Raw genomic sequence first — 23,767 nt, 5'->3', positions numbered from 1 at the left:
AAAGATGCAAAATTGATTCTTGATATTTAATCTCGATTTAAATAAGAAAACGTGAGTATTTTTTAATTTAATTAATAGACTTTTGTACTGTTATCAACGGACAACGAGTTTACTTTTTGGTTGGACAAAATTCTTTTCGAATATTTAATCGCCGAGATGAAGAATTAATTGCCAAAAAGAAATGACTAATAATAGAAAAAGCTGTTAAAAGAAATAAATGATAAATTAAACAAGTAAAAAACAGAGCCGATAAATACCCAACAGCTTAACAAATGAATCGCAGTTCCATAATAACAGTCACCGCCAGAAACATAAGCAATCTTTCTTTTTCATTGAGAGATAGATAGAGAGAGAGAGAGAGAGAGAGAGAGAGAGAGAGAGAGAGAGAGAGAGAGAGAGCGAGGGAGAGTTCTTGTTCTTTATTGTCTGAAAAAAGCTCACGACAGACCGGAAAGATTAGTCACGAAGACTTGTTGTTAAGAATAATTGTTCATTTCAGACAAGATCTGTAAGAACATTATCTCATAGTTCTTTGTTTTTCCATTTTTGTTTTGTTTCTTTTTTTTCAAAAAAAAATTGTTTTGTTTGGTTCTCCCCTGTTTTTGTATCGTGTTTGATGAAAAATATGTTCCTCGTATCAATCAATAATATTTGCTAAATGTTATCGTCATCTGGATTCATGCTGGTCATTTCTTTTTAGATCCGAAATGTTCAGATTTCAGATTAATATCAAACCTTTGTTTCTTTATAACCATTTAGGTTGGTAGGATGCTGGAAATTCAATCAGAGAGATGAAAATTTGAAATAACAAAAAATAAAACAGTTTGAAACCTTAACATTAATTAAATTAGGTTCTAATAATATGTTTTTCTCGTAGTTTAATCTCTTACCTCGTCTATTTATTTGGTGATTTATGGTAATAGACTAGTTGTTGGAAATGGGAAGAGAAGTTGTTGAGTCGGTGAACAATGATGCATCCAATGGAAGGATTCACGTTCACGTGGCTCCCAAGATAGCTGCAGAGGAGGATTATGAGGTTAAAGAATGCACTGAGGAGGCTTCTCTCTCCCAGAATCATCAATCTCCTCCTAGTGTAATCACTGAGGTATTGTATATAGTAGTGTATAGAGGGAAATTGTAATTGACTGAGCTATGAAAAAGGTTTATAACCTACTTTTTCTAATTCAATATCAGAATGATGTGAAGAAGCCGTTGGAGCCTGATAACAAGAACAGTTTGGATGAAGAAGATGAATCTTCTCTTACTTCTTCGTATCCTTTCTTTAGTATAACTTCACAAAAACACCAATAAATCTAATTATTTGTGATAAATAGTATTTTAGTTTGTTGGTGATTCTTGACGATATTTTACTCCAGCGCTGCAACATCCTTGAGGAATGCTAAGTCTAGAGCAGTAACTCATGGAACTGCTCCACGGTTTAGGAGTGCTCAGCGCGCTGAAAAACGCAAGGAGGTATGTACTCATAATCAACAAAGACAATTAACAATCACTTATGTTCTGTTCTGTTCACTGATTTTAACTGTCATTTTTCTGGGTTTAGTACTACCAAAAGCTTGAAGAGAAACACCAAGCACTAGAAGCTGAAAGAAACGAGCTCGAACAAAGGCAAAAGGTAAGGTCCCATTAAGTAACTAAATCAAGAAAATGTAAATGATTTTTATCTTTAGAACATCTAAATGGGGAACACATTTAATGTGCAGGAAGAACAAGAAGCAGCCATTAAACAGCTAAGAAAAAACCTCAAGTTTAAGGCTAATCCGGTCCCTAACTTCTATTACCAAGGACCTCCCGTGAAACCAGAGCTTAAGAAGGTATCAATTGTATCTAGATTACCTCACATATGTTACTTGTTTCACAAGAAAGCTTATCAAAATGTTCTTTGTTTCAACATAGTTTCCTTTGACGCGTCCAAAGTCCCCCAAACTCAATTTCTCTAGGAGAAAGAGTTGCGGAGATGCCATTAACTCTTCTGGTGAAGAGAATCCGAAGTCAGTCTCTACACAGAACCGACACAGCGTCGGCAAAACAGAGTTGAAGCCTGTGAGTGTGAATGAAGATTCTTCCATGGAGGAAGGGGTTACCATAACCTAATTTGATTATACCGGAAAAAACCGAACCAAACTCTGATTTCTGGTTATCTACGGTATTTGTTCAGTTTCTCAATCGTTCTCCTCGAACGGTTATTGATTGTTTTTTCTGTTTCACGTTTGTCTCTACTTGATTTATGTTTTAATGTTACGTAACGTTTAAACCTGACACTGTATTTTGTAAGTGTTTGAGTAATCTTAGAGCTAAAGATTGAATCGATTATGCTAAAACTCTGGTTAATAATTTCATTGCTGATGATTAGTTTCAAGATTAATCTCCTCTTATCCCTAACTTATAAAAAAAAAAATATTGAAGAAACGTGAAGCTAATTCTAGAAGAGTTTACTACTAATTACATTCTCTAATGGACTTGTAAAAACAGAGAGGAACCGAATCATATCAGATACATTAGTTCAACAACTGATACAAAAAAAAACATTCTAGACTATGACATTTATAACAATATCTATATATAGATAAGGCTGAAACCAAACTTGTGATGCACGATAACCTACGTTCAAGGTAGAATTTACACTTGCAGATCGCAGCTACTAGACCGGTTTAGCTAATCAGGTGTGAGCTGACTGGGAGGAGAGCATTCTCGCATGGTTATGCTCACCTTCATAAGACACAATAAGCATCGAAGCTTCGTCTACACATCGTTCAACATGCTTCCTTGCTGGACAACCTCGCACGCTGCTGCATTTATAGTATCCCCTGCAACGAGAGAGCAATATTAAAAACTAGTGTTCTAAAAATCGATCTAGGCGCAAATCAGTCATAAACGAAACAATCTTTCTTAAATATTTTTCTCGAAAACCTTATAAAGGGCCTATCTCCTAGCGATTTCTTGAACATTGAATGACACCATTGGCTAAGCATGTAACTGTTTACTAACCTAGGATGAGGAGAACCCTTTATTGGCTTTTGTCCATACTTCCTCCATGAATATTCATCTGGAGGTATATCTGCAATCTTGTTACTGATTGCAGGTACTTTGATGGATCGTTTCACCCTCGACTTCCTGTAAAATAACCAAACATCTTATAAACAAACACTTTTTTTTTTATCTCAAAGAAGAAGACAAAACCAACACACACCTTTTCTTAGAACAATGACACTTGCTCTTATTTCCACATTTCAAACTACCAGAGCAGCTTGTCCTCCTGGAATGCTGCGATACATGATCAGACCCCTGAGGTAATCCGATCAAATGAAACGAGTTTCTATCGTAGTCCGTCACACTCCCATCCATACTAAGAGATGAAACAAACGATCTTGAGCCGTTGGAAACACTTGGGGAATAGCAACTACCACCACCACCAGACCCATCAAACTTTAGGTTTAAACCACTGTTGCTCCTATAGTACACTCCTTGCTGGTGGTTACGGATATACTGATATGGCTTTTGATCAACAGCTCGAAGAGACGGTGGCTTTAGCTCCAGAAACGACTTGTCAACACACATTTTATGGTTAAGCATCATAGGTGGAGGGTGAACCGGTCTCTGTTCACCATAACTAGGAGCAGCAGGTGGTATAACCTGAAGAGGCTTTGGTGCTAGAACTGGAACGCAACCGGTTATAGCATTATTACTGCAAATGGGACTTTCCAAGAAGATGTGTTGGGGCAACAAAGGAGACATAAACTTGTAGTAGTTGTTGTTGTTGTTGAGTTTTTTGATCTTTCTTTGACCTCCTAACCCTCTAGTCAAAAGAGAAGTGACTCTCTTGAACTTGATAACTGCTTCTCTTGTTTCAACCAGTAGGGATTTAGGATCATTGGTTTGTTGTGACAAGAGATTCAAGATTCCATGACAGCTTTCCACTGCTGCTTTGTTTGCAGCTTCAACTTCCTCCATTTTTTTCTTCCACACACACAAGCTTCAGAGCTATCAAATTCAATCAAATCAAAAGTGTCAGAAGCTTCCAAAGATCTAGAACTCAAACCCTAAAAACTGTTGTAAAAGGAAAAGCAAATAATCATGACTCATGAGCACAGCCAAAACATTAAAACCCTGAAATGGATTAAAGGGAGAGATCTTTCCCATACAGATTAAGAAGAAGAATCTCCCAGAAGTTAAAGTGTCCTAAAAGCAAATATATATTTTTTCTTATCTAACTGTAAGAAGAAACAAATACAAGCTTAGGGACTTGCCTTCTACGTCCGAGAGGAAGAGGTTCTTTCACAAATATTCCCTTAGCCCCATTAAAATACAAATCTTTTCTTCTGCTTTGTCAATATGAATTAAAATATAAAAAGGAAAAAGGAAAAGCATAGAGAAGAGACAGTGGAGTGGAGTTGGGTCTTTGCGAGTTGGTCGTCGCAGACTCGCAGTCACAGGGGAAGGAGAGAAAAAAACAGAGTCCTCCGTAAAAGATTTTTTGGTAGGTCCCAATACTGGACCTACTTTGCATCTACTCGTTTGTAGTTAAGTTTTTTTTTTCCTAAATAAAAGCTTAGATCAAAGTTCAAATTTTGTAGCATGATTTTTCATCTTTCATGTTTATATAAATGATAAAAATATTTACAAATAATTAATGTATAGTGATAATCAATGTATTTTAATTATTAGTTTCTGCATAATGTATGAGAGATTTATGCCATTTTTATAGTCCTTCTTGGAAAGTATTCTAAAATTTTAATAAAATAAAAATAGGAAACTGTCGTTAATTGGCCCCACGTTCCAGCTATGTATTCTTTAGAATCTCGGGCATGCAACTTGGACAAATGACCGCTGATATTGCGACACCTGTCAATATGTTCCTGTCTTCATCGTAACACGTGTAACTGGAATGTTGACTGAACATGAACTGTTGTCTGATTCTTGTCTTATCTTGAAAATGGAAACTTTTTTTTTTTTTTTTTTTTCAAAATAATATTTTTTATTCAACTTGTTAAATTCAATTGATTTGTTTTTTTTTCCATTTCGGAACCTCAATGCTTTTTCAGCAACAATGAAACCAAAAAGAAAAAAAAAACAGAGAATTGAAACAGAGTATAGATGGGGAAATCCCATAGAATTAAGCTTCCCAACCACGCAACTGGGTGGCTCGAGCGACTCGGTTAACTCCAAGGGTGAAAGCTCCCATACGGAGGTTGCAAGAATGAGTATGGCACATAGACTTGATGTTGTGAAAGGCTCGAGTCATGTACTTCTGAAGCTCCAGGTTCACTTTCTCCTCTTCCCACATGAACCCTTGAATGTTCTGCACCCACTCAAAGTAACTCACCGTCACTCCTCCTGCGTTTGCGTATATATCTGGAAGTAAAATGGAAACTTTCTTGCATAAATCTTGTAATTTATTTGATTTTTAGAGTAGGTTATTCAATTTAAAACAGTTTAGACTTAAATGTGTTACATCATAAATAAAATATATAAATAAAAACAACACTAAAATAGCTAAAACTAAAACTGTAAATAAACCAAAAGAAAACTACAGACAACTCGCCATAAAGCCGATGAACGAGAGCTAACCCATATCTTAACTTATTCTAGATCAAAAAAATAATTAAGTTAATATTATCCAGCCAATTACTAAAAATTGGAAAAAACGCATATACATAAAATTAACTCTAGAATAAGAGCGCTAGATGGTAATGATGTGCAGACCACCACCGGCTGTTTTTCCGCATTTATCGAACGAGACATGTCTCGCATAATATACACAAAACATACGGTGAACACATTGTTGAGGCCATTTTTTGGTTCCAACGCAAATTACAGATGATTGATTTGGCTCTTTGTCGCCCATAAAAAAAAGAGCAAAATTACAAAAAAAAAAAAAAAACTGGACCCAAACCGAAACAAGAGTCGCAGAGTTGACCTGGCAAAGATTCTCTTTGCTTCTCGTCAAGTAGCAATGAACTCTGATTGTTTCTTCACACGACAGTATTGAAAATAAATTTTATTTTGTTCGTTAATACTCTGTAGTTTCGATTTTGTTCATCCGTTAGTAAATAAATATACTTATAACTACGATTTGAGATACTTTTCGTAAACTATAAAGTCTATTTTAGAAATTCAACTTTTGTATTGTCCGAAGCAATATTTTATGTATTATAGTCGTTTCTTTGTCGTCGTATGTTCGTCCTCTACTCGTTAGATCAAGTAGCAATGGCCGATTCGTTTTCGTCAATTTTCACACCTACAAAGCCACTATCATCATCATCACACTAGCTAGATTGGCCAACTCCACCTCCTTATTATTATTATTATTATTATTATTATTATTATTTTAGTACATGGAGCATCCAATAAGGATCTCGAAACCGTCGAAAACATTAGGAGCAAAAGCCAAAGATCAAATCGATTATTTGGTTGACAATAATCTTTCTGACGCATGAAGCTTTTCTTTTCCTCTTTTTAAATTTGGATATCGTATCAAGCCCACGATGCATATCTTATCACCATTCCTTTCTTCGATTTTACTCCTATCGAATCATGCACATGTATCACATATGTATCCGTCATCCATGTGCCACTTTAACAATGACGTGTCCCGTATTGTTAAATCAACTGGATTTAGTTAGAAAAGAAAACTATAATAACCAAGCTAGGTTATCCGATTAGGACGACGTTTATATATGTATATCTGGGAAGAATCGATATACACTTCATAAAATCATTTAGGTATGATGTTAGTACTTAGTGATATATCATATATGTTACAACTTACATATATGGAACTTTGTTAGATATATAAATAAAACGTTCTCTTAAAGTCTCTTTTTCGTTTAAATCTGAGCGTACTAAAAGTCTAAAATGATATATAGGATGATTGCAAAGCTAATAAATAATTGTCGACATAAAATATGATTTTACTACCATCGTCCACTTTGGTAGTGACCTTTGGTTCCACATCCACTATGAAATGTGAATATGATCCCCAAGACAAAATCATTGAGCCATTTTATAATATATACACACTACCAGTCTACCATATAAATATTGCATTCATAGATAATGGTAAAATACCCAGTCTGCAAAAAAGTATGTCGAACTTTTCTGTTTTCTTGCAGAATTTTCAAAAGAATCAGTTATATAATCAATTTAAACTAAATCACGCCTGTTATTGTGATTATGATTTGACTTCGGTGCCATATGACAAATGACAAATTCCTAAGCCACTACAAATTGCTTTTGAAATATTTTAATTCTATAATGAACCAAAAGTTTGTTTATTATATTGCTTACAGCTTTAGAGGTTGATACATAAGTAAGTTTTGAGTATTTTGTTTGGGCTTCATAGCGCAAGCTGATAAAGTACAATCCAAAGGGGAAGTCGTCTTGATTCCACTTGAGTTTTCGCAGCATTGATTTAGTTGTTAACAAAGAGATATCATAGTACATTCATCCAAAAACGACGTCTACAAATAAATTAACTAGTAACCAAAACCTCAATGCCTATTTCCGACTCTTAAATGAGTGAACGATACTTTCCATAAATTTTTCTTTAGGCTACTTTGGTTTAGCTTCTAAACTTAATTGTGAAAGTTTAACATTATTATAGAGTAAAGTAACACTAGATTTTGATCCGCGCTTAAACGCACAGATTTTTTTTTATTATAAAAAAGTTTTATATGAGTTAATGTTTTGAGATTGTTATACATTATTATTTCAGATTTTATCTGTACATTTTTATCTAACTTTTTCATACGATTCAACAGTTTATCGGACCTGAAAAATTAAATCTGAAACCAAACCAAAAATACAGATGCAGTTCGAGTATGAGTTAAGGAAAAGTACCTATTTAATATCTTTTTGAATCACAAATCTCTGTTCCAGTTTGGGTCCTATCCGAGACTCGATCGGGTACCCAAAATACCTGGAATGATTTGTGTATATTAGGTATGTTTGGGTATTTCATTTATGTTTTCGCCATTACAGATATTTTTAAGTTTCTGGTTCGGGTTTTCGGTTATAGTTTGGGGTTATGGGTAAAATTTGAATCTTAGAAAAATATATTTTGAACTATGTTACTATATATTTATATTTAATAACATATGGGTATAACCGTATAATGTTATAAATAAATTATGTTGCCAAACGTTTGAGCTATGTAAGTGTAAAAAAATTATGTTCTAGGCTTAAAAACCAATTGACCCAAATTAATTATAATCTATAATAGGTGCAATATAAAAAACAAAGATAAATTAGTTGGTGCACAAAAAACAGAAGATAAATTAGCTGAATTCAAATATATACTAATCACTCATCATGAGCCTTGCAGAGCAGCACCTTCAGCAGTCATCTTTCTCACCAACCTTCTAAGAACCAAAGTGAGTGTTAATGGCGCCATCAAGAGCTTCCTTTGGTGGTACTGCACAACCTTGCTGAAATATGTTACAAACAAACAAATCATTAAGCACTCAATACAAACTCATGTTGATAGGAGCAAGGTTCTTCTAGAAAATTGAATAGTTCACATGACCTGCAACAATAGATATATAAACATATGAGTTTCATTCTCTTGCACAAAAAAAACAAAATATTCGCTTCCCCATCGTGTCTTGGAAACCCATTAAGGACAGTTTAAACAAAAACTTTAGTTAGACCAAATTTTGTTTAAATAGATTTTTTTAGGATTCTTTCCATTTTAATAGTATTGATATCTTTTTTGAAAAATTAATAGATCTAAGTATGAGAATCTGCGTATCTTATAGTCTAACCGGTGACCAATGAACGAAAGGGAATAATACACTATTCCTATTATTTTTTTACCATTTACAGGAAATAATTTTTTTTTTATTTCTTCTCATTCATTTTATTCCAGAGTAATATAGAACAAATTTGTTCCATCCAAAAATAGATAAAAAATAATTTTTCTTTTCATTCATATAATTTTATTCCTCTGTATTTTTCCCTATTTGTTCTTAATGTTCATATAATGGTCACCAATTAATCCCTTAATAAGATGAAATTCAAACCACTATTAAACTAACTCATTTTTGAAGATAAATCATTATCAATGGGAATTGATCTTTGTTCCTTTATATACTTAATAGATTATCTGAGAGTTTTAATTACTAAGCCACCTTTTTGTTGTTTTTAATAGTTAGAAAACTTTAACTCGATACCAATAGCCCTGTTCTTTTAATGGTTGCTGCGGCCAGCGGTAGCGTCAACAAAAATCACTTTGACAAAGGCAAATTGAACAGGTTTTGAAAACTAAATCTGATGCCAACAAGTTGACGGAGACACAATTAGCGGAGGTCGCTAACGCTGGTACCTTTTTCAGCGTCAGATTTATTATTTATTTTCGCCGCAGCGACTGGAAAAACAAATCGGTTTTGTCCTGCCAGGAGTGTATTTACCATGGAAATAGGTGTAATTTTTGAACGCCGGTGCTGGTTGCAGCAGTTGCAAAAAGAACATGGCTAATATCTATAACATGTAACAACAGCACATAGATATAGTTTTACAAGTGTTTTGACTTGGGTTTAACTCATAAAGCACGGGTAAATTAAAAAGAAAGAAGATCTAGTTATGTTCGCTTAACATATTACATAAAGAAAATAATAAAAAGAACCGATTGATCCACATTTTCCTCTTAATTTCCATAAACAAAACAAAAATAATGGATGTCTTTTTTTGTTCGGTTTTCAAATTACCTCATCGCCCTTTAGGGTTTACAATTTGAGAAAATATCCCACTGCTTTCCTCGGAAGACAAGTCACTCACGTCATGTTCTCCGGCGCCGCCGACGTTAACCGCCATACCACCACCTTCTCCGGCTAAATCCTCGGACTCACCTCCACGGCTAGGCGTTGTTTGTCGCGACCCATCAGCAGTTTCTTGTAATTGAAGCGCAAACTCAAGATTCCACAAAACATCTCCCATGGTCGGCCGATCTAAACCACTATCGGAGAGACACTTCTCCGCCGTGTCCGCAAACTTCTTCAAACACTCAGGATTAATCTTCCCTTTAAGATTAGGATCAACGATATCCTCTAACGTCCCTTTCTTTTTACAGTTCATCGCCCAGTCTCCAAGACTCACTTGCTCCTTAGGCAAGCTAGGGTTTAACGCCGGTCTAGCACATAAGATCTCAAACAAAACAACTCCAAAAGAGTACACATCTGACTTCTCAGTTAACTGCTGTCTCCTAAAGTACTCTGGATCTAAATACCCGAAACTTCCTTTGACTACGGTCGTGACATGACCTTGGTTCATGTTCGGTCCGGTTTTGGATAAACCAAAGTCGGAGACCTTCGCAACCCAATTCTCATCGAGTAAGATGTTCGTTGTCTTCACGTCACGGTGTATGATCGTATACTTTGCACCTGTGTCAGGGGCCAGCTCAACATGTTAGTGGACCGACCATGGGAAAAACAATTTTTGGCCCTTAAAAATTATATTATATTACACTTTTCCTAAAATTTTACTTTATGAAATTTTATATATTATAATAAAAATAAAAACGGCTCTTTTGTTTTGTTAATATTTTTATATAAAAAAAAATATATATATATATATATATATATTAAAATCAGAGTCTTAATTAATATAACATGGGGACAATGGGATTGGACCAGGGGTGGTCGTACCTATTGTTCCCCTATTAGAGATTTAGAGGCAGCACTGACCTGTGTGAAGGTAATGCAATCCTCTTGCAGATCCAATAGCGAGCTCTAGACGTCGTTTCCAAGTTAACTGAGGTCTCTTCGTGTTGTAAAGATGCTCCCTAAGTGTTCCGAGTGACATGTAATCGTATATCAAACACATCTCTCCTCCATCGTCGCAGTAACCTATCAAGGAGACCAAATGTTTGTGTCTTAATCTCGAGAGAAGTTCTATCTCTGTCTCGAACTCGTTGAGACCTTGTTCTGAATTAGGGTTTGATTTCTTGATGGCCACTTTTGTGGTTCCGTCTATAACTCCTTTGTAAACTTTACCAAACCCTCCAACTCCAATGACGTTAGACTCGTCGAAGTTTTGAGTTCCGTGTTTGATCTCAGACAACGTGAATCTTCGACATAGACCAGCTGCAAGGTTAGATAAGTGGCTTCCCGTGTTGCTCTTACCGGATATAGTAGATTTTGTTGCGGACGTGTGTGAGTTTCCGTATATAGGAAGCCAACTCGATGTGTAAGAGTCGCTTCCTTGAAACTTACGTTTCCTTTGATACATTGTGAAACACAATGCACATAGTAAAACCGCTGCTACTCCACCAGCTGAACCGATGATAAAAGCTGTGATTCTTTTGTCTCTTCGAAACTCTCTTTTACCATCTTGGTTAGCTTGCATAGGAGATGGTTTAGGGTTTGGGCCCGCTAGGTTTTTCATCGTGTCCATCTTGAAAATCTCTAGCCCATTGAGCTGAGAATCGAGATACTCTGGTTGAGCAAATTTAGAAGGAGTCATCTGAAGTGAAACATCTTCACCTCCTGCTCCACCGTTGCTAGCATCAACGTACATCGCGTAGTCCTTGTAGGTTGGGACACCTTTCCCTCCTGACCACGCGATTATATCCGCAGCGTTGGTGTCCCCTTGTGCGGTTCTGTTGTTGATGTATATGTTGAAAGCTTTTTGATTAACTTTAGATTGCTGGAACTCACAGAAGTGGAGTCTCATGATGTAAGTGAAGTTAGTATCAACTTGAAACATCCATGTGAGATTAGAATTAACGTTGAGATCTCCATTTGGTCCTTGTGATCTAGCTGTTTTGTAGACATCAGGTGGTGCGGTCGAGACCGGCATTTTCTGGTAATCAATCCTAAAGTTGTTGCTTGCTCGAAGGGTAACACCAAGACCTGCACTAGGACGAAACTAATATTAAATGTTGTGATTTTATGCCTAAGAGTATTACAGGCTTTGGCCTCGAACCTCCTGGTATTCAAAAAAAAAATACACACCTGCGCTGAATATGTAAGGCGCATCGTTGTACCAAGTTCTTGTTAACCCGCCAGAGTCTTGGCTTCCGGGAATGTCCTGACCACCAACGTTAAGCCTAAACATTGTCTGAAGATTCGCGGACTTAGCATCAGCTGTTTGGTCTGTGAACCCAACGAGAACAGCTGTATCAAACAGTTCCGGCATCTCAACGACTTCAATACCGTTTATGAAAGCAAACGCTTTAGGATGTTTATCCGAAGGAGTAAACGTGATGGTCAAGGCATCTTTTAGGGTTGGTGCAAGAGAATATTCTCTAACGAGGTAAGCTTGTGTTAAGGCTTGACATGTGATGGACGCACTAAAGTTGCTTAGAAGGGTGACATCGTTAGCTGCTACAGAGAAGTAAGAGTCATCAATGTTGAGTCCCGTATATGCTGATGGGTAGAAATGCAACCGGAGCAAATGTCTCTTGTCTCCTTTAACCGGGATCTCGTAAGTGGCAGGAGCTGTGAAGATTCTTGCTGTCATGTAAGGAATCGTTGAGAGAAGAGATGGATCTTGATACGTTGCTGTTGCATGATCCGTGTTTGGTGTTTTCAAGAACTTGGTGTCGGGTTCCCATTTCTTCTTGTCTGGATCAGCAGATGATTCTGATGCCCCGCATGCCAACGCGAGATCTTGGCCGTTAGATTGAGAGATAGAAACTAGAAGAACAGAGAAGAAACAGAGGAGGGAACACAGGGTCCTCGTTTTCTCGTTCATGGCTGAAACATTAGATAAATTACGTGTTTTAAATCTTCAGGAACATAAAAGGTTAATTTTCTTAGTGGGATTATTATTACCTCAAGAAACCAGGAGAGAAAACTTGGAGGCTTGTTTCTTCTCCTCTCTCCAAACCTAACAATGTATGATCAGAGCCATGGAAACAGGAGCAGAAACCTCAACAAGACAAAAACAAACCGTTCGTTTTCCTTGGTCATTGAATTTTTCTCATTTTTTTGGTGTTGTGTCTGAAAGAGAAACAGAAAGTAGTTAGAGAAATCCATGGTGGAGAGGATTAATATTAGAAAACTATTTTAAGCAAATTTGGTTAGAACTTTGAAGAGAGAAAAAATATACTTTTGAGTTATTAATCTTACACTAATGAAATAAAATTCATGACTTAAAACTATATTGACTGGATTCTCAAAATAGGAAAAAATAACAGGTTTGATCAATGTACATTCTTGTAGAGTAGGATAATTATGAAACACGTTTTCTTTTTTGGGAGTCAAGAATCTAAACAAAGAAAGATCCCTAAATAAATGAGGATGAGTCTTTTGTATATCAAATTTAAACAATGGAGGAAAATAGCTTTTGACTCCATTGCATAAATCAATGGTGAAAACTACTTTCTCAAATCCTCCATTAAAAGGCTCTTTGAGTCTCTTTTTGTGAGAGTTTATGTGGTCGGGTTTGGCAAAATTTTCAGGTAGAAAAAGAGTATACAGAAGATTTTCTGATCAACCCGACCCGTAGAAGCTTCTTTGTTGGCCGTGTTAATTGGTTTCACACGCGGCCAGCAGATGAAGAACATACATCTAGACTCATAAGCAAACTCCAAAGCTTTGATATTCTCCTAAAGAAAACAGGTAGTAAAATAAGCCCTAGCTTGTACCAGAAGGCATCTTTCCCAATTCTAAGAACAAATCCCCTGCCTTGCATTACAAGATATAAAAATGGTGAGGAGAAGAGAAGGCCTTACCTTACCAATCTCGTCTTCATCACCATCACTTCCTGAGCCACTAGTGGCCCCGTTAGCCTCGCAGAAACCAAAACAGCGGTTATCAAAGCAACTATCAATGCGTGAGACACCAAGAGATGTTGCTTGGGAGAAAAGGCGCCGTCAGATGTTAAAGATTCAGGAAAAGAAGCAGAAAGGCCTCTCTGACAGCGATTATGATCCTACTGATCTAACCGATGAAGACTTAAGGGAGCTCAAAGGGTCCATCGAGTTAGGGTTTGGATTCAAGGAAGAAGCAGGACTGAAGTTGTGCAACACATTACCAGCATTAGATCTTTACTTTGCTGTGAATAGGCAGCTTTCGCCTCTCCCTTCACCTAGTAGCAGCCGTAGCAGCAACGGAGGAGATGGCTCTTTACCTTCTACATCTGCTTCCTCAAGCAGCATTCCTTGTAGCCCAAGAACCGACTCGGATTCATTAAAGATCTTATGTCCAGGTAAAAACAAAAACTTCATTTCATCTTCTTATAAATGCTGATTTTCTATGGTCAGTATTTACATGCATAGACTAATCGTTAAGTTTCCTAGACTTCTAACTTAAAACCAATTGAGGATAAGTGGATTGAGCTAAGGTTTTGTATATTAATCATGTCCCATCGAAACTCTTGGAGCTTATATTCTCACACTAATCATTGTGAATTGAGTTGTGCAGGGGACAGTCCACAACAAGTGAAACAAAGATTAAGGCATTGGGCACAAGCTGTTGCATGTTCTGTGATGCAGTCTCACTAATGAGTGTATACGTTGTGACTCTTAAGTTTCAACTTGAAACACTTGTTTTTTTACTATTGCTGGTGAGATAGGACAGAGAAAGAATCCTACCAAGTAGGATCTCTCTGAAGGAGGGAATAACAAAAAAAAAGGAAAGTTTTGGGAGAAAAAAAAAAAAAAGATAGAGAAAGAGATCATCATGGCTCTCTCTCTCTCTACATAGTTTTGCAAAAGTAACAAGATGAAGAGAGGACGGCCTTTCTTATTCGTGTACTGTATGCATATAGACTTTTAATGTATGGTCGTGGACTTGATGATGGTTACGATGAAAAATATTTTGAAGTATGTTTTTCATAAGAGCCTTGTATTATGCAAATGCACGGATCTATTATATGAGTGGTTTCAGAAGAATTTTTTGACCGTATTTTACTTGTGAATTAATCATTTACTTGATCTACGTAATAATGGAGAGAAATAAGTAACAATAAATTTCATATTGTGCACTTAAGATTCAAACTACCAATCAACCCAAAAATCCATTTCAGCATCAACACAAAAGCTCCAGTATTACAGACACACCAAAGTCACCAATCACACGAGCTTACATCATTTCTCTCACCTTTCGTCAGGCCAGGAACATGAAGAAATGAAATGGGCCTTCTCAACGTTCGGCTACCTAGCTAGTGATGTGCAACTGTGCAAGTGATTGGTTTCGTAAAACTAACCAATCGGTCACTAGAAATCAGTACGTAATCTCTAATCAGGAAGATACTCAACTACGCTTTCCTCCTCGAGGAGAATAAGTACTTTGAAGATGCGTTCAAGGTTTATGAGAGACGCGTCAAGATGTTCATATATCCTCACGTCAAAGACATTTGGGTAACTTATCTTACAAAGTTCGTCAAGAGGTATGGTAACACAAAGCTGGAGCGGGCTAGAGAGTTGTTTGAACATGCTATCTCAATGGTAAGCTTAACACATTCTTTTTGGTTCAAAGGCTGTTTCTTGATCTAACTTGTCTTTATATTTGTTTCAGGCTCCATCTGATGCTGTGAGGACGTTATATCTACACTACGCTAAGATAGAAGAGGACTACGGTCTGGCCAAGCGAGCCATGAAGGTTTACGAGGAAGCAACCAAGAAGGTTCCAGAGCTCCAGAGGCTGGAGATGTATGAGATATACATTTCGATATACGAGCAAGCGATAGAGTCTTCTGGTCTCCCACACAATGACGTGAAGATCATGTGCATACAGTTCGCAGAGCTGGAGAGAAGCTTGGGAGAGAGAGATCGACCGTGCTCGTGCAGTCTACAAGTACGCCTCTCAGTACGCTGATCCAACGGAGTTCGAGGTGCAGCACGGGAACGAGGACACGTACAGAGAGATGCTACGGATCAAACGGAGCGTTTCCGCCAGTTACAGCCACACTCATTTCATTCTGACGGAGAACATGATGCAGAGGGACAAGATGGTGGACGTGGAGGAGGCGAAAGATGAGCCGAAGAAGGCGGGTTTGCCGGATGACGAGATGGCGGCGCTGGAGAGGCAGCCCATGGCGGCTCCAGTGTCTACCACGGTTGGTGGGAGAAGAGTTGGGTTTGTGAGCGCGGGGGTCATCTCACAGTCTGGTGAGAATGAGGCCAGTGGCTGAAGATATTGAGCTTCCGGAAGAGAGTGACGATGAGTCTGATGGGGAAGAAAGAGTAGAGATTGCTCAGAAGGTAGTCCCTGCTGCTGTGTTTGGAGGACTTGCAAGAAAGAGAGAGGAAGAAGAAGCTGAGGAAGGTGGTGAGAAGACTCTGGGTGCGTTAGAGAGGATAAAGAGATGGAAACTAGCTCAGTAATTAAAAATCATGTAGACAAATTACTCTTTGTGTCATGAGAAATTTTGTATTTTTTGTTTTCGTCTCTCACAGTTCCACCCACCGAGTAAACAACATCTTGAATCTGTTTATGCAGCCTGTCTTTAGGTTCATCTGATGTTAGAAAATGAAAGTTTTGCAAGGTTTTCTTTCTTCTTAAGAAGATGATTATATAGATTCAAACACCATGGAACCATATTTCATAGGAAGACAAGCCTGCTTCCTTCAACAAAGAGTATTTGATCTAAACTCATTTAACTACAGAAAAAGCAAAAAAAAAAGTCTCATCATTCTTTCATACATTATTGTCCTTTGAGCTTGACGAAGCCTCAGTTTTTTCCTCTTCCTTGTTACTCATTGCTACTGGAGACGACGAGCCAGCAACAGAATCTTCAGGTTCCGTCTTAAGCTCAGACTCAAACTCTTTTGCAGCCTGCATCATTACAATACCCCCACAAGCCCTTCATCAATTCAAATATTAAAGAGAAGAGCTGAAAGGAACACAAAACATACAAGTAGAAGCTATATATCTGAGAATTATCAAGTAACTTCTCTAGAAAATATAAATCTAATATCACTCCAATTAACGAATTTACCAGCAGCTTGTTGGAAAGAGATTATTAACCTACATAACAAAATGATTTATACATCAAAGTTATCAATGAGCTTATTGTATAATAGTGAACTGTTTTACACACATTCAATTTCAAATCTTCTGAGTGTTCTTATCAATTATAACAAATTCAGACATGAATCATACTACTAAGCACTTGAAACATAAAATTCCCCAAAAAAAAACACACTTCTCCTTGAGACCTTTTAACATCAATTACAACTACAATCAACAAGCTTTACACATCATGTGAAGACACAGACCAAAACTATAGTTGAAAGATTCCAAATGATATCAGTTTTTTTCTAATAATCGGACAGCAAACCTGTTGAAAGCTCTTGACGGTCTTGCCAATACTCTTGCCAATCTCAGGAAGCTTCTTAGGTCCGAAAAGCAACGCGGCGACGCCAGCAATCACAGCAAGCTCAGGGACACCGAGACCAAACAGGGCATTACAAGTGAGCGACTTTCTCCTCTGCTCCGGTCGAATCGCCACCAAAGAACGGGTCTTTGGTCTTCGGGTGGTCGCTATGAAACAGTTGGAGAATAAGGAAGAGCGAGATGAAGAGAGATGCAGAGTAACTGGTGGCGGAGAAGATAGAGTCGCAACCGATGTCGCCATTACTTACTGCTCTCTTCTAATCTTTTCTTCTTCTTCTGGTCCTAACGTTATCTCTGTTTTTTATTTTTTATTCTTTTATCCAATTAAAATATAATAAAATTCTTAGCTATTTTTTTTTTTGACATCGAAAAGTTATTCTTTTATTCAGTTAAAATAATAAAATTATTAGCTTTTTTGTTTGTCAACAAATTATTAGCTAATATTTTCTTATAAGTAGTGAATAATGAAAAGATAATATTTTATCAGTTCTTGAAAAATATTTTCAAAATATTTATGCATGTAAAATATAATAAATATTTATAATCAAATTTATTATTTATTTTAATATATACATATTTCAATAACTATCAAACAATAATATTTAATCGGTCAAATATTTTCGGTTAATGTATCATAACAGTATATAACTTCTTATATTAATTAATAAAAATGTTTTAAAAATTTACAAAATTTATCTAATTGTAGATAAAAACATTATTAATTCTACTAGTTCACTACCAAGAAATGGTCTTTTCTAATTGTTTTTACATTACCAACGAAGCTTTGAGTTTGATAACTTTGTAGTAGTTTACAGGATACAAACTGTAGATGTTGAAAAAGAGATTGAAAACACATTTAAGAGGGACCTAATCAGAGATAAACTAGGTCAGACAATTCTTTACACAAACACATATAACACTTTTGTCTCAATGCCTCTCTCTATTCTTGATAATGTTATACAAATCAACTTTCTTCTTCTTCTTCTTCTTCACAAAGCTACTTATCCCCAACGCTGCGAATACGTTTCTGCAGATGCTCCAAACTCGCAACTCTCCTCATCGACTCTGTTCTGTTCATTTTGCAACCGATCAAGGCCTTGCTTTTGTTGCTGCTTGAGCTGATCTCCGGTGTAGTCACTTGGGAGCTTGTGTCTAGAGAGTTCGATGTCTCTGAAGGATTAGAGACGGTTGAAACCCGAGGCATAGTGTGGAACATTGGGTTGAAGCCTGTGATTCTCTTCACTGTCTCCTCAGCCATTTTCACCTGAAAAAAGGTTTCAGCAGAAGAGTCTTGTTAAATGAGTTTTGTTAACTTTTTAATCTGAGAGGAGATGGAAATGGATTTTTTTTACTTACTTTAGCTCGTAGCGTCTCTAGATTGGCTTTAAGAACTCTGTTTTCTACAGATGCGTCATTGAAAGTCTGAGTTACGTCAGTGAGACCTTTCATGAGGTTTGAGTTCTCTACACGCAGCTGTGAAACCTACCAGAGAGATGGAGATTGTTAATAATAAGTGAGCTGAGAAAGAAAACAAATGTGGGGGGAGATTAAACATACTTGTGTCTCTAGCTCACTAAGGTGTGCTTGCTTTCTTCTTCTGGATCGTCTAGCTGATTCCCTGTTAGAGAGCATCCTGTAATTACAACAGGTAAACAAAACAAATGTTCAAGCAAGATTTTGTTCTTGCGAGAGAGATTATAAATCCAAGAAAGGATGCTTTTACCTTTTGACACGCTTAACACTGGTAGGATGCATATTTGTTTCACCATCAGCTTCTTCGTCATCACAAGAGAGCTCGGATCCACTTGTCACGGTACTGCTCATCACTGGTGTAGCTGCAAATGAAAATCAATACAGTTTGGTTCCGTTATAGCTTGAGTTTTATTTATATGCAAGAACTCTGGAACACAGCAATGAACAACACACAATAAGTGTCAATAAACTATCAAGAACATCTTAAAGGGCTCAGCATAGATAGAGGTAAACAAACATAAGAGCAGTGTTTGAGCAATTAAAGAAACCTTTAGTAGAAGAAGCTAACGAGCCTTGGTCTGATGCACTAGATGCATACGCAGCTCCACCATTCTCAGATCTACCAGAGGTATCCTGAGGTTTGATGAAAGCTCCCTATCAAATTTTCAAATATTAACACAACAACAAATCAATAATTATAATAAAAAAAAGTGTTAAGTCTTTGGGAAGATAATAGCTTTCTTCTTCCAGCTAAAAACCAATTTCCAAAGAACATATAAAGTTCACAAACTCAAATCATATTATATAATATAGATCTATACATCCCAATACTCATCAAGAACATAACCAGCTCAGTTCTTGAATTAAGTAAGTTTTTTTTTCTTTTTCAAAACAATTTCAGAAACTTTCAACATTTAAATCCAAAGCATGTAGGCTGTTCGACTCAGCTACTACACAACATTAACCTCACATAAGAAAAGGTTTGTTTGTTTTTTCCTTAAAACTTTGAAAAAAAATATTGTCGGTTATATCATTAACGAAGCATGAGCAGAGAGAGAGAGAGGTTAGTGTTTTACCCTTTTCATGGCGACAGCAGCACAAGCTAGATTGAGTTTACTCTTCAGAATCTCTCTGTATTCATGAGAATCTACCGGAGAAGACGGTCCAGAGTCGGACGCGCCATGCGCCGTCGCATCTTCTCCGGCGGAGGATTTTTGAATGGAGCGATGGAATGCCCACTCGGAGTCACTGCGGTTCATTCCCGACGTTCCATCAGATTCTTTGGCCGGCTCCGACCAAAGATGGTTATTACAGGAGGTTTCTTCGACAGAGAAAACTTTTTCCATTTTTTTTTGTTAATTTTGTTGTAATTTTTTCTTTGCTTCGACTTCTCCCTACAACGTTTGTTCTTATCCGATTGGGCAGCCTTTGCGTTTTAATAATACTTTTTTTTGTTAAGATATTAAAAATTATCAGATATAATCCTTAAGGCCCCCGACAAGATTAGCGTCTTCGTATTCTTATTCACACCAAAAACTTCTTATTTAAACTGTTTTATCCCAATATTTGTGTATTTTACTTTATTATTTTGCCCAAAATTATACAGGATTTCCCTAAATAAGTTTATCGTAAATGTATGTTCTTCTTCAGTGCTTCACGGCCAATTCTATTTTACAAATATTTATAATAAAAAGACATTAGTGGGTTATGTTTTTATTATAACAATAGTAATATAATCTGTGAAAAGATAAGACTAAGAGGGCCTTTGATGTAATATTGTTCTTTCTATCACAAGCCTACACGTAATAATATTATTTTGCCTTATTGGAATTGATATTGTTTTCCAACGCTTTTGGGGTCAAATCCAAGTCAGACTGACGTGTTATTAAGGGTATTTTAGTCAATCGGCATGGTAAGAAGATTTAAAATTGTACAAGTCGTCGTTGTTGGTTTTGAAACTTATACTTCAATACGTGGATCCATTTAATATTCCCAGTTGCATTCTATAAGGAGAGATCCGAGAGAGAGACACATGAGATATTGTTTTTTTAGTAAGTGAAGTTAGATTTTAGAGAAATGTACTAAACTTTAACGTCTTTTTGGATAAGAATCTATCAAAACTCAAGTTCATTATCGTGGGTCCATTTAATTTTTGCATATTATATGGTTCACTTGCACTAAATATCTCGTCGAGAGAGAATGATATAGTGGGAGATAAGAAAATGACACTTTCAAGGAAATCGGTCCATTCCTACGTCCAACGGTCCCGATCAATATATAAACATGTTACATGTGCGAAAACATACATCAACTAATACAAAATTTAATTTTCATACATTAATTTTCAAAATTTGGTTTTATCATACATTAACCTAATTTATGTTAGTCAAACGTTGAGTTGTCGTTAACCGATAATAGAAAATCGGCTAATTCATACATCAACATGAGCCAATGGTACAGATCAATACATAAACACTTCACTTGTGCAGAAACATACATCAATTAATACAAAATTTAAATTCAATACATAAACTTTTGAAATCTGGTTTTACCATACACTAAAGCTTGACATTTACCTAATTTCCACTACTCAAACAATATCGAAGATAAATTGTCTATCACGTGTTGATTAAATAAGGTTTTTATTATATTTCGTGGTAATTAAACTGTATTATGTGGTAATTGAATAAGAAAAATAAATAATTTAGGTCAAACGATTTCTTTCTTGTGTAATTCATTAGTTAGCTTTTCTCTTTAATTTTTTCTTCAAAAAAAAAAACACTAGCACCGAGAAAACAAAAGAAGACAAAATTGAACAGAAAGAGAAGAGAATGTCTTCGATAAGCTAAACATTCTCGTTTCTCTCTGTCAATTCCTACCTACTACGGTTTAATTATTACATAATACAATAAAAACTTTACTTAATCAACACGAGACAAACAATTTATTTTCGGTATTATTTGACTAGTGGAAATTAGGTAAATCTATTTTATTAAATTTAAGTACAAAATAAAACTAAAATTATTTTCAATAGATTTATTATATCTTTTTTTTCTTATTTTCACTCAACTTAACTACTTTTTTAATTGCATTTTTTCCAAATAATTTGACAGCATGTCTTATAGAAATATAAAACATAACTTACCTATATTTAAATGTTTTATTATATCTTTTACATTCTTTTTTCATACTTCTTAACTACTTCATTAATTATATTTGTCATAATAATTCAACAACGTTTATTTTACGTGTTAACCATAATAATTCCATACGTTTGAATGAATTTTCTCCATCCGCGAAAAAAATTCAAACCAGTTAACAAAAACTTTTTAATTCTTAACATAATCAGTTATATATGGATATCAGGTATACGGTTGGGTATGGATTGGTTCTTTCGGATATCGAATTTTTTTTTTTTGGGTTTTGAAATTATGCTTTGTTCGGGTATTATAAATTTTCGGGTGAGATTTGAACATGATCTTTCCAGATCCGGGTGGGTTCGGTTTTTATGTGTAGGAACAAAACAATGAACAAAAAATTATATATTTAAAGATGTCATTAAATAATTTATAAAAAATTAACAACAAATATCCACACGGATGCGCATGTATTGAATTTAAATTTTGTATTAGTTGATGTATATTTATGCACATGTGAAGTGTTTATGTATTGATCCGAACCATTGGTCTATGTTGATATATGAATTAACCGATTTTTTGTTTTTGGTTAACGACAACTCAACGTTTGACAAACGGAAATTAGGTCAATGTATGATAAATCCAAATTTTGAAAGTTCAAGTATGAAAATTAAATTTTGTATGTATCGGGACCGTTGGGCCTATTTGATGTAGGAATTGACAGATTTTCCACACTTTTCAATCTATCTTTGGTTCTTGAATAACCCAATATATTTCAAGAACGTGAGCAAAACACTTTATATTAGAAACAAATAAATGCTGGAAAAGTGAGACTACATCAAGATGCACCTCTTAAGTCAGGTGGTCTTTTCTCTGTAAGAGACTACGTATTTAACTATTTTACTAACAACTATAAAAGAACGTAGTGTACGTCGAGCTCTAGTTTTTACTCTTTTATCGATCTTTCAGTTGCGGAAGGGTTGTATAGGCCAGACGTGAAAGGTGATGGCCCATCTTTGGGAGTAACAATGCTCCACGGCCCCCCCGCAGTGTTCACTCCTTTAGAACCACATGAAATATTTTTTTGTTTATGTATTTCCACGAGCAATAATATTTTTGAATGTCATTTGCTCCACATTTTTCTTGGTCCACAATGTTTGGTCTATTCATATAAAATCGAGTATTGTGTTATTCATATTTTGTGTGGTTATGGTTTATCTTAAAGCCTCTGTGTTTGTTGCAATGGCTAAGAATGAAACTGCTACTAAATATAATAGTCGCATTAATTAGTGTAGACTTCATACAGTTAGTTAATATAAGAGATATTTTAAGTATCTGCGGATCATATCTACTGTAAATAATTAAAACTTGACTATAATCTGAAGATTGTGTACGATTACAGTTGAGCTCCTCAACCTTACAATACTAATATTGCTCCCAACATGTACTCTGATGCCATCTTATTAGACTAGTTTGGGTGATTTCTCCTCTACTTAATTCAGTAATTTTGAAAGGGAGAGAACCCAGCCTGGGAAAAAGAAGGTTATTAAAGAGCTTTCACAAAGAGTTATTGGGCTCATAAGGACTTTTGTAGCCCAATAATGCAGGCCCGTAACGCAGGCCTTAACTATATGAAAAGAAAGAGTCCTCTGAATTTGTTTCATGCTAGTTTGGAACAAAATTTTCATCTTAGATGGTTCAGTACGAAGCACGATGCTGGTGATGATGAAGAACTTGGACAAGCACATTCTGAGAAACACAACCATTTTCCACAATGTTGAGATTTTCACTGGATCAAGCCATCAAGGCTTCGTCCGCATTCTCTTTCACTTGTAGAGTATCCAAAGAAACACATACTCA

At 36.0% G+C, this 23,767-nt stretch overlaps 7 protein-coding genes across 9 annotated transcripts; 3 read left to right on the top strand and 4 right to left on the bottom strand.

Moving 5' to 3' along the window:
- The first annotated feature begins 334 nt into the window (after positions 1-334).
- Positions 335-2,339, top strand: LOC106352241 (protein WAVE-DAMPENED 2-like). Its single transcript, XM_048761876.1, has 7 exons — positions 335-508; positions 924-1,105; positions 1,195-1,271; positions 1,377-1,473; positions 1,562-1,633; positions 1,722-1,832; positions 1,915-2,339. Exons 2-7 carry the CDS (start codon positions 938-940, stop codon positions 2,110-2,112), a joined length of 723 nt encoding a protein of 240 aa, XP_048617833.1. The 5' UTR covers positions 335-508; positions 924-937; the 3' UTR covers positions 2,113-2,339.
- Positions 2,340-2,494: 155 nt separating this feature from the next.
- On the bottom strand, positions 2,495-4,516 carry LOC106352243 (probable WRKY transcription factor 74). Of its 2 annotated transcripts, none has more exons than XM_013791904.3 (4): positions 4,266-4,516; positions 3,209-3,999; positions 3,007-3,132; positions 2,495-2,825 (listed from the first exon to the last, which is right to left on the bottom strand). In XM_013791904.3, the coding sequence occupies exons 2-4, from the start codon at positions 3,967-3,969 to the stop codon at positions 2,678-2,680; spliced, it is 1,035 nt and encodes a 344-aa protein (XP_013647358.2). In that variant the 5' UTR covers positions 3,970-3,999; positions 4,266-4,516; the 3' UTR covers positions 2,495-2,677. The 2 variants fall into 2 exon arrangements, with proteins under 2 accessions (XP_013647358.2, XP_048617832.1); XM_048761875.1 differs by having other exon boundaries at positions 4,161-4,281.
- Positions 4,517-9,403: 4,887 nt separating this feature from the next.
- On the bottom strand, positions 9,404-13,139 carry LOC106352244 (receptor-like protein kinase ANXUR2). The gene is made up of 4 exons (XM_048761873.1): positions 12,789-13,139; positions 11,967-12,710; positions 10,698-11,864; positions 9,404-10,394 (listed from the first exon to the last, which is right to left on the bottom strand). Exons 2-4 carry the CDS (start codon positions 12,706-12,708, stop codon positions 9,724-9,726), a joined length of 2,580 nt encoding a protein of 859 aa, XP_048617830.1. The 5' UTR covers positions 12,709-12,710; positions 12,789-13,139; the 3' UTR covers positions 9,404-9,723.
- Positions 13,140-13,350: 211 nt separating this feature from the next.
- Positions 13,351-14,673, top strand: BNAC07G27480D. The gene is made up of 2 exons (XM_013791905.3): positions 13,351-14,166; positions 14,382-14,673. Exons 1-2 carry the CDS (start codon positions 13,665-13,667, stop codon positions 14,459-14,461), a joined length of 582 nt encoding a protein of 193 aa, XP_013647359.1. The 5' UTR covers positions 13,351-13,664; the 3' UTR covers positions 14,462-14,673.
- Positions 14,674-14,847: 174 nt separating this feature from the next.
- LOC106350756 (pre-mRNA-splicing factor syf1 homolog) lies at positions 14,848-16,403 on the top strand. Its single transcript, XM_048761874.1, has 2 exons — positions 14,848-15,406; positions 15,477-16,403. Exons 1-2 carry the CDS (start codon positions 15,287-15,289, stop codon positions 15,774-15,776), a joined length of 420 nt encoding a protein of 139 aa, XP_048617831.1. The 5' UTR covers positions 14,848-15,286; the 3' UTR covers positions 15,777-16,403.
- Positions 16,404-16,435: 32 nt separating this feature from the next.
- Positions 16,436-18,051, bottom strand: LOC106348854 (sec-independent protein translocase protein TATA, chloroplastic-like). The gene is made up of 2 exons (XM_013788669.3): positions 17,242-18,051; positions 16,436-16,736 (listed from the first exon to the last, which is right to left on the bottom strand). Exons 1-2 carry the CDS (start codon positions 17,536-17,538, stop codon positions 16,599-16,601), a joined length of 435 nt encoding a protein of 144 aa, XP_013644123.2. The 5' UTR covers positions 17,539-18,051; the 3' UTR covers positions 16,436-16,598.
- A 16-nt stretch (positions 18,052-18,067) lies between these two features.
- On the bottom strand, positions 18,068-20,279 carry LOC106348851 (basic leucine zipper 63). 2 transcript variants are annotated; one of them, XM_013788665.3, is made up of 6 exons: positions 19,847-20,279; positions 19,319-19,424; positions 19,021-19,132; positions 18,855-18,930; positions 18,654-18,779; positions 18,068-18,561 (listed from the first exon to the last, which is right to left on the bottom strand). In XM_013788665.3, the coding sequence occupies exons 1-6, from the start codon at positions 20,114-20,116 to the stop codon at positions 18,295-18,297; spliced, it is 957 nt and encodes a 318-aa protein (XP_013644119.2). In that variant the 5' UTR covers positions 20,117-20,279; the 3' UTR covers positions 18,068-18,294. The 2 variants fall into 2 exon arrangements, with proteins under 2 accessions (XP_013644119.2, XP_022561956.2); XM_022706235.2 differs by having other exon boundaries at positions 19,319-19,403; positions 19,847-20,190.
- Between the last annotated feature and the right edge of the window lie 3,488 nt (positions 20,280-23,767).

Source organism: Brassica napus, chromosome C7, assembly GCF_020379485.1.
Source record: "Brassica napus cultivar Da-Ae chromosome C7, Da-Ae, whole genome shotgun sequence".
In the NCBI taxonomy this organism is placed as follows: Eukaryota; Viridiplantae; Streptophyta; class Magnoliopsida; order Brassicales; family Brassicaceae; genus Brassica; species Brassica napus.
This window is presented reverse-complemented; position numbering and strand designations above follow the sequence as displayed.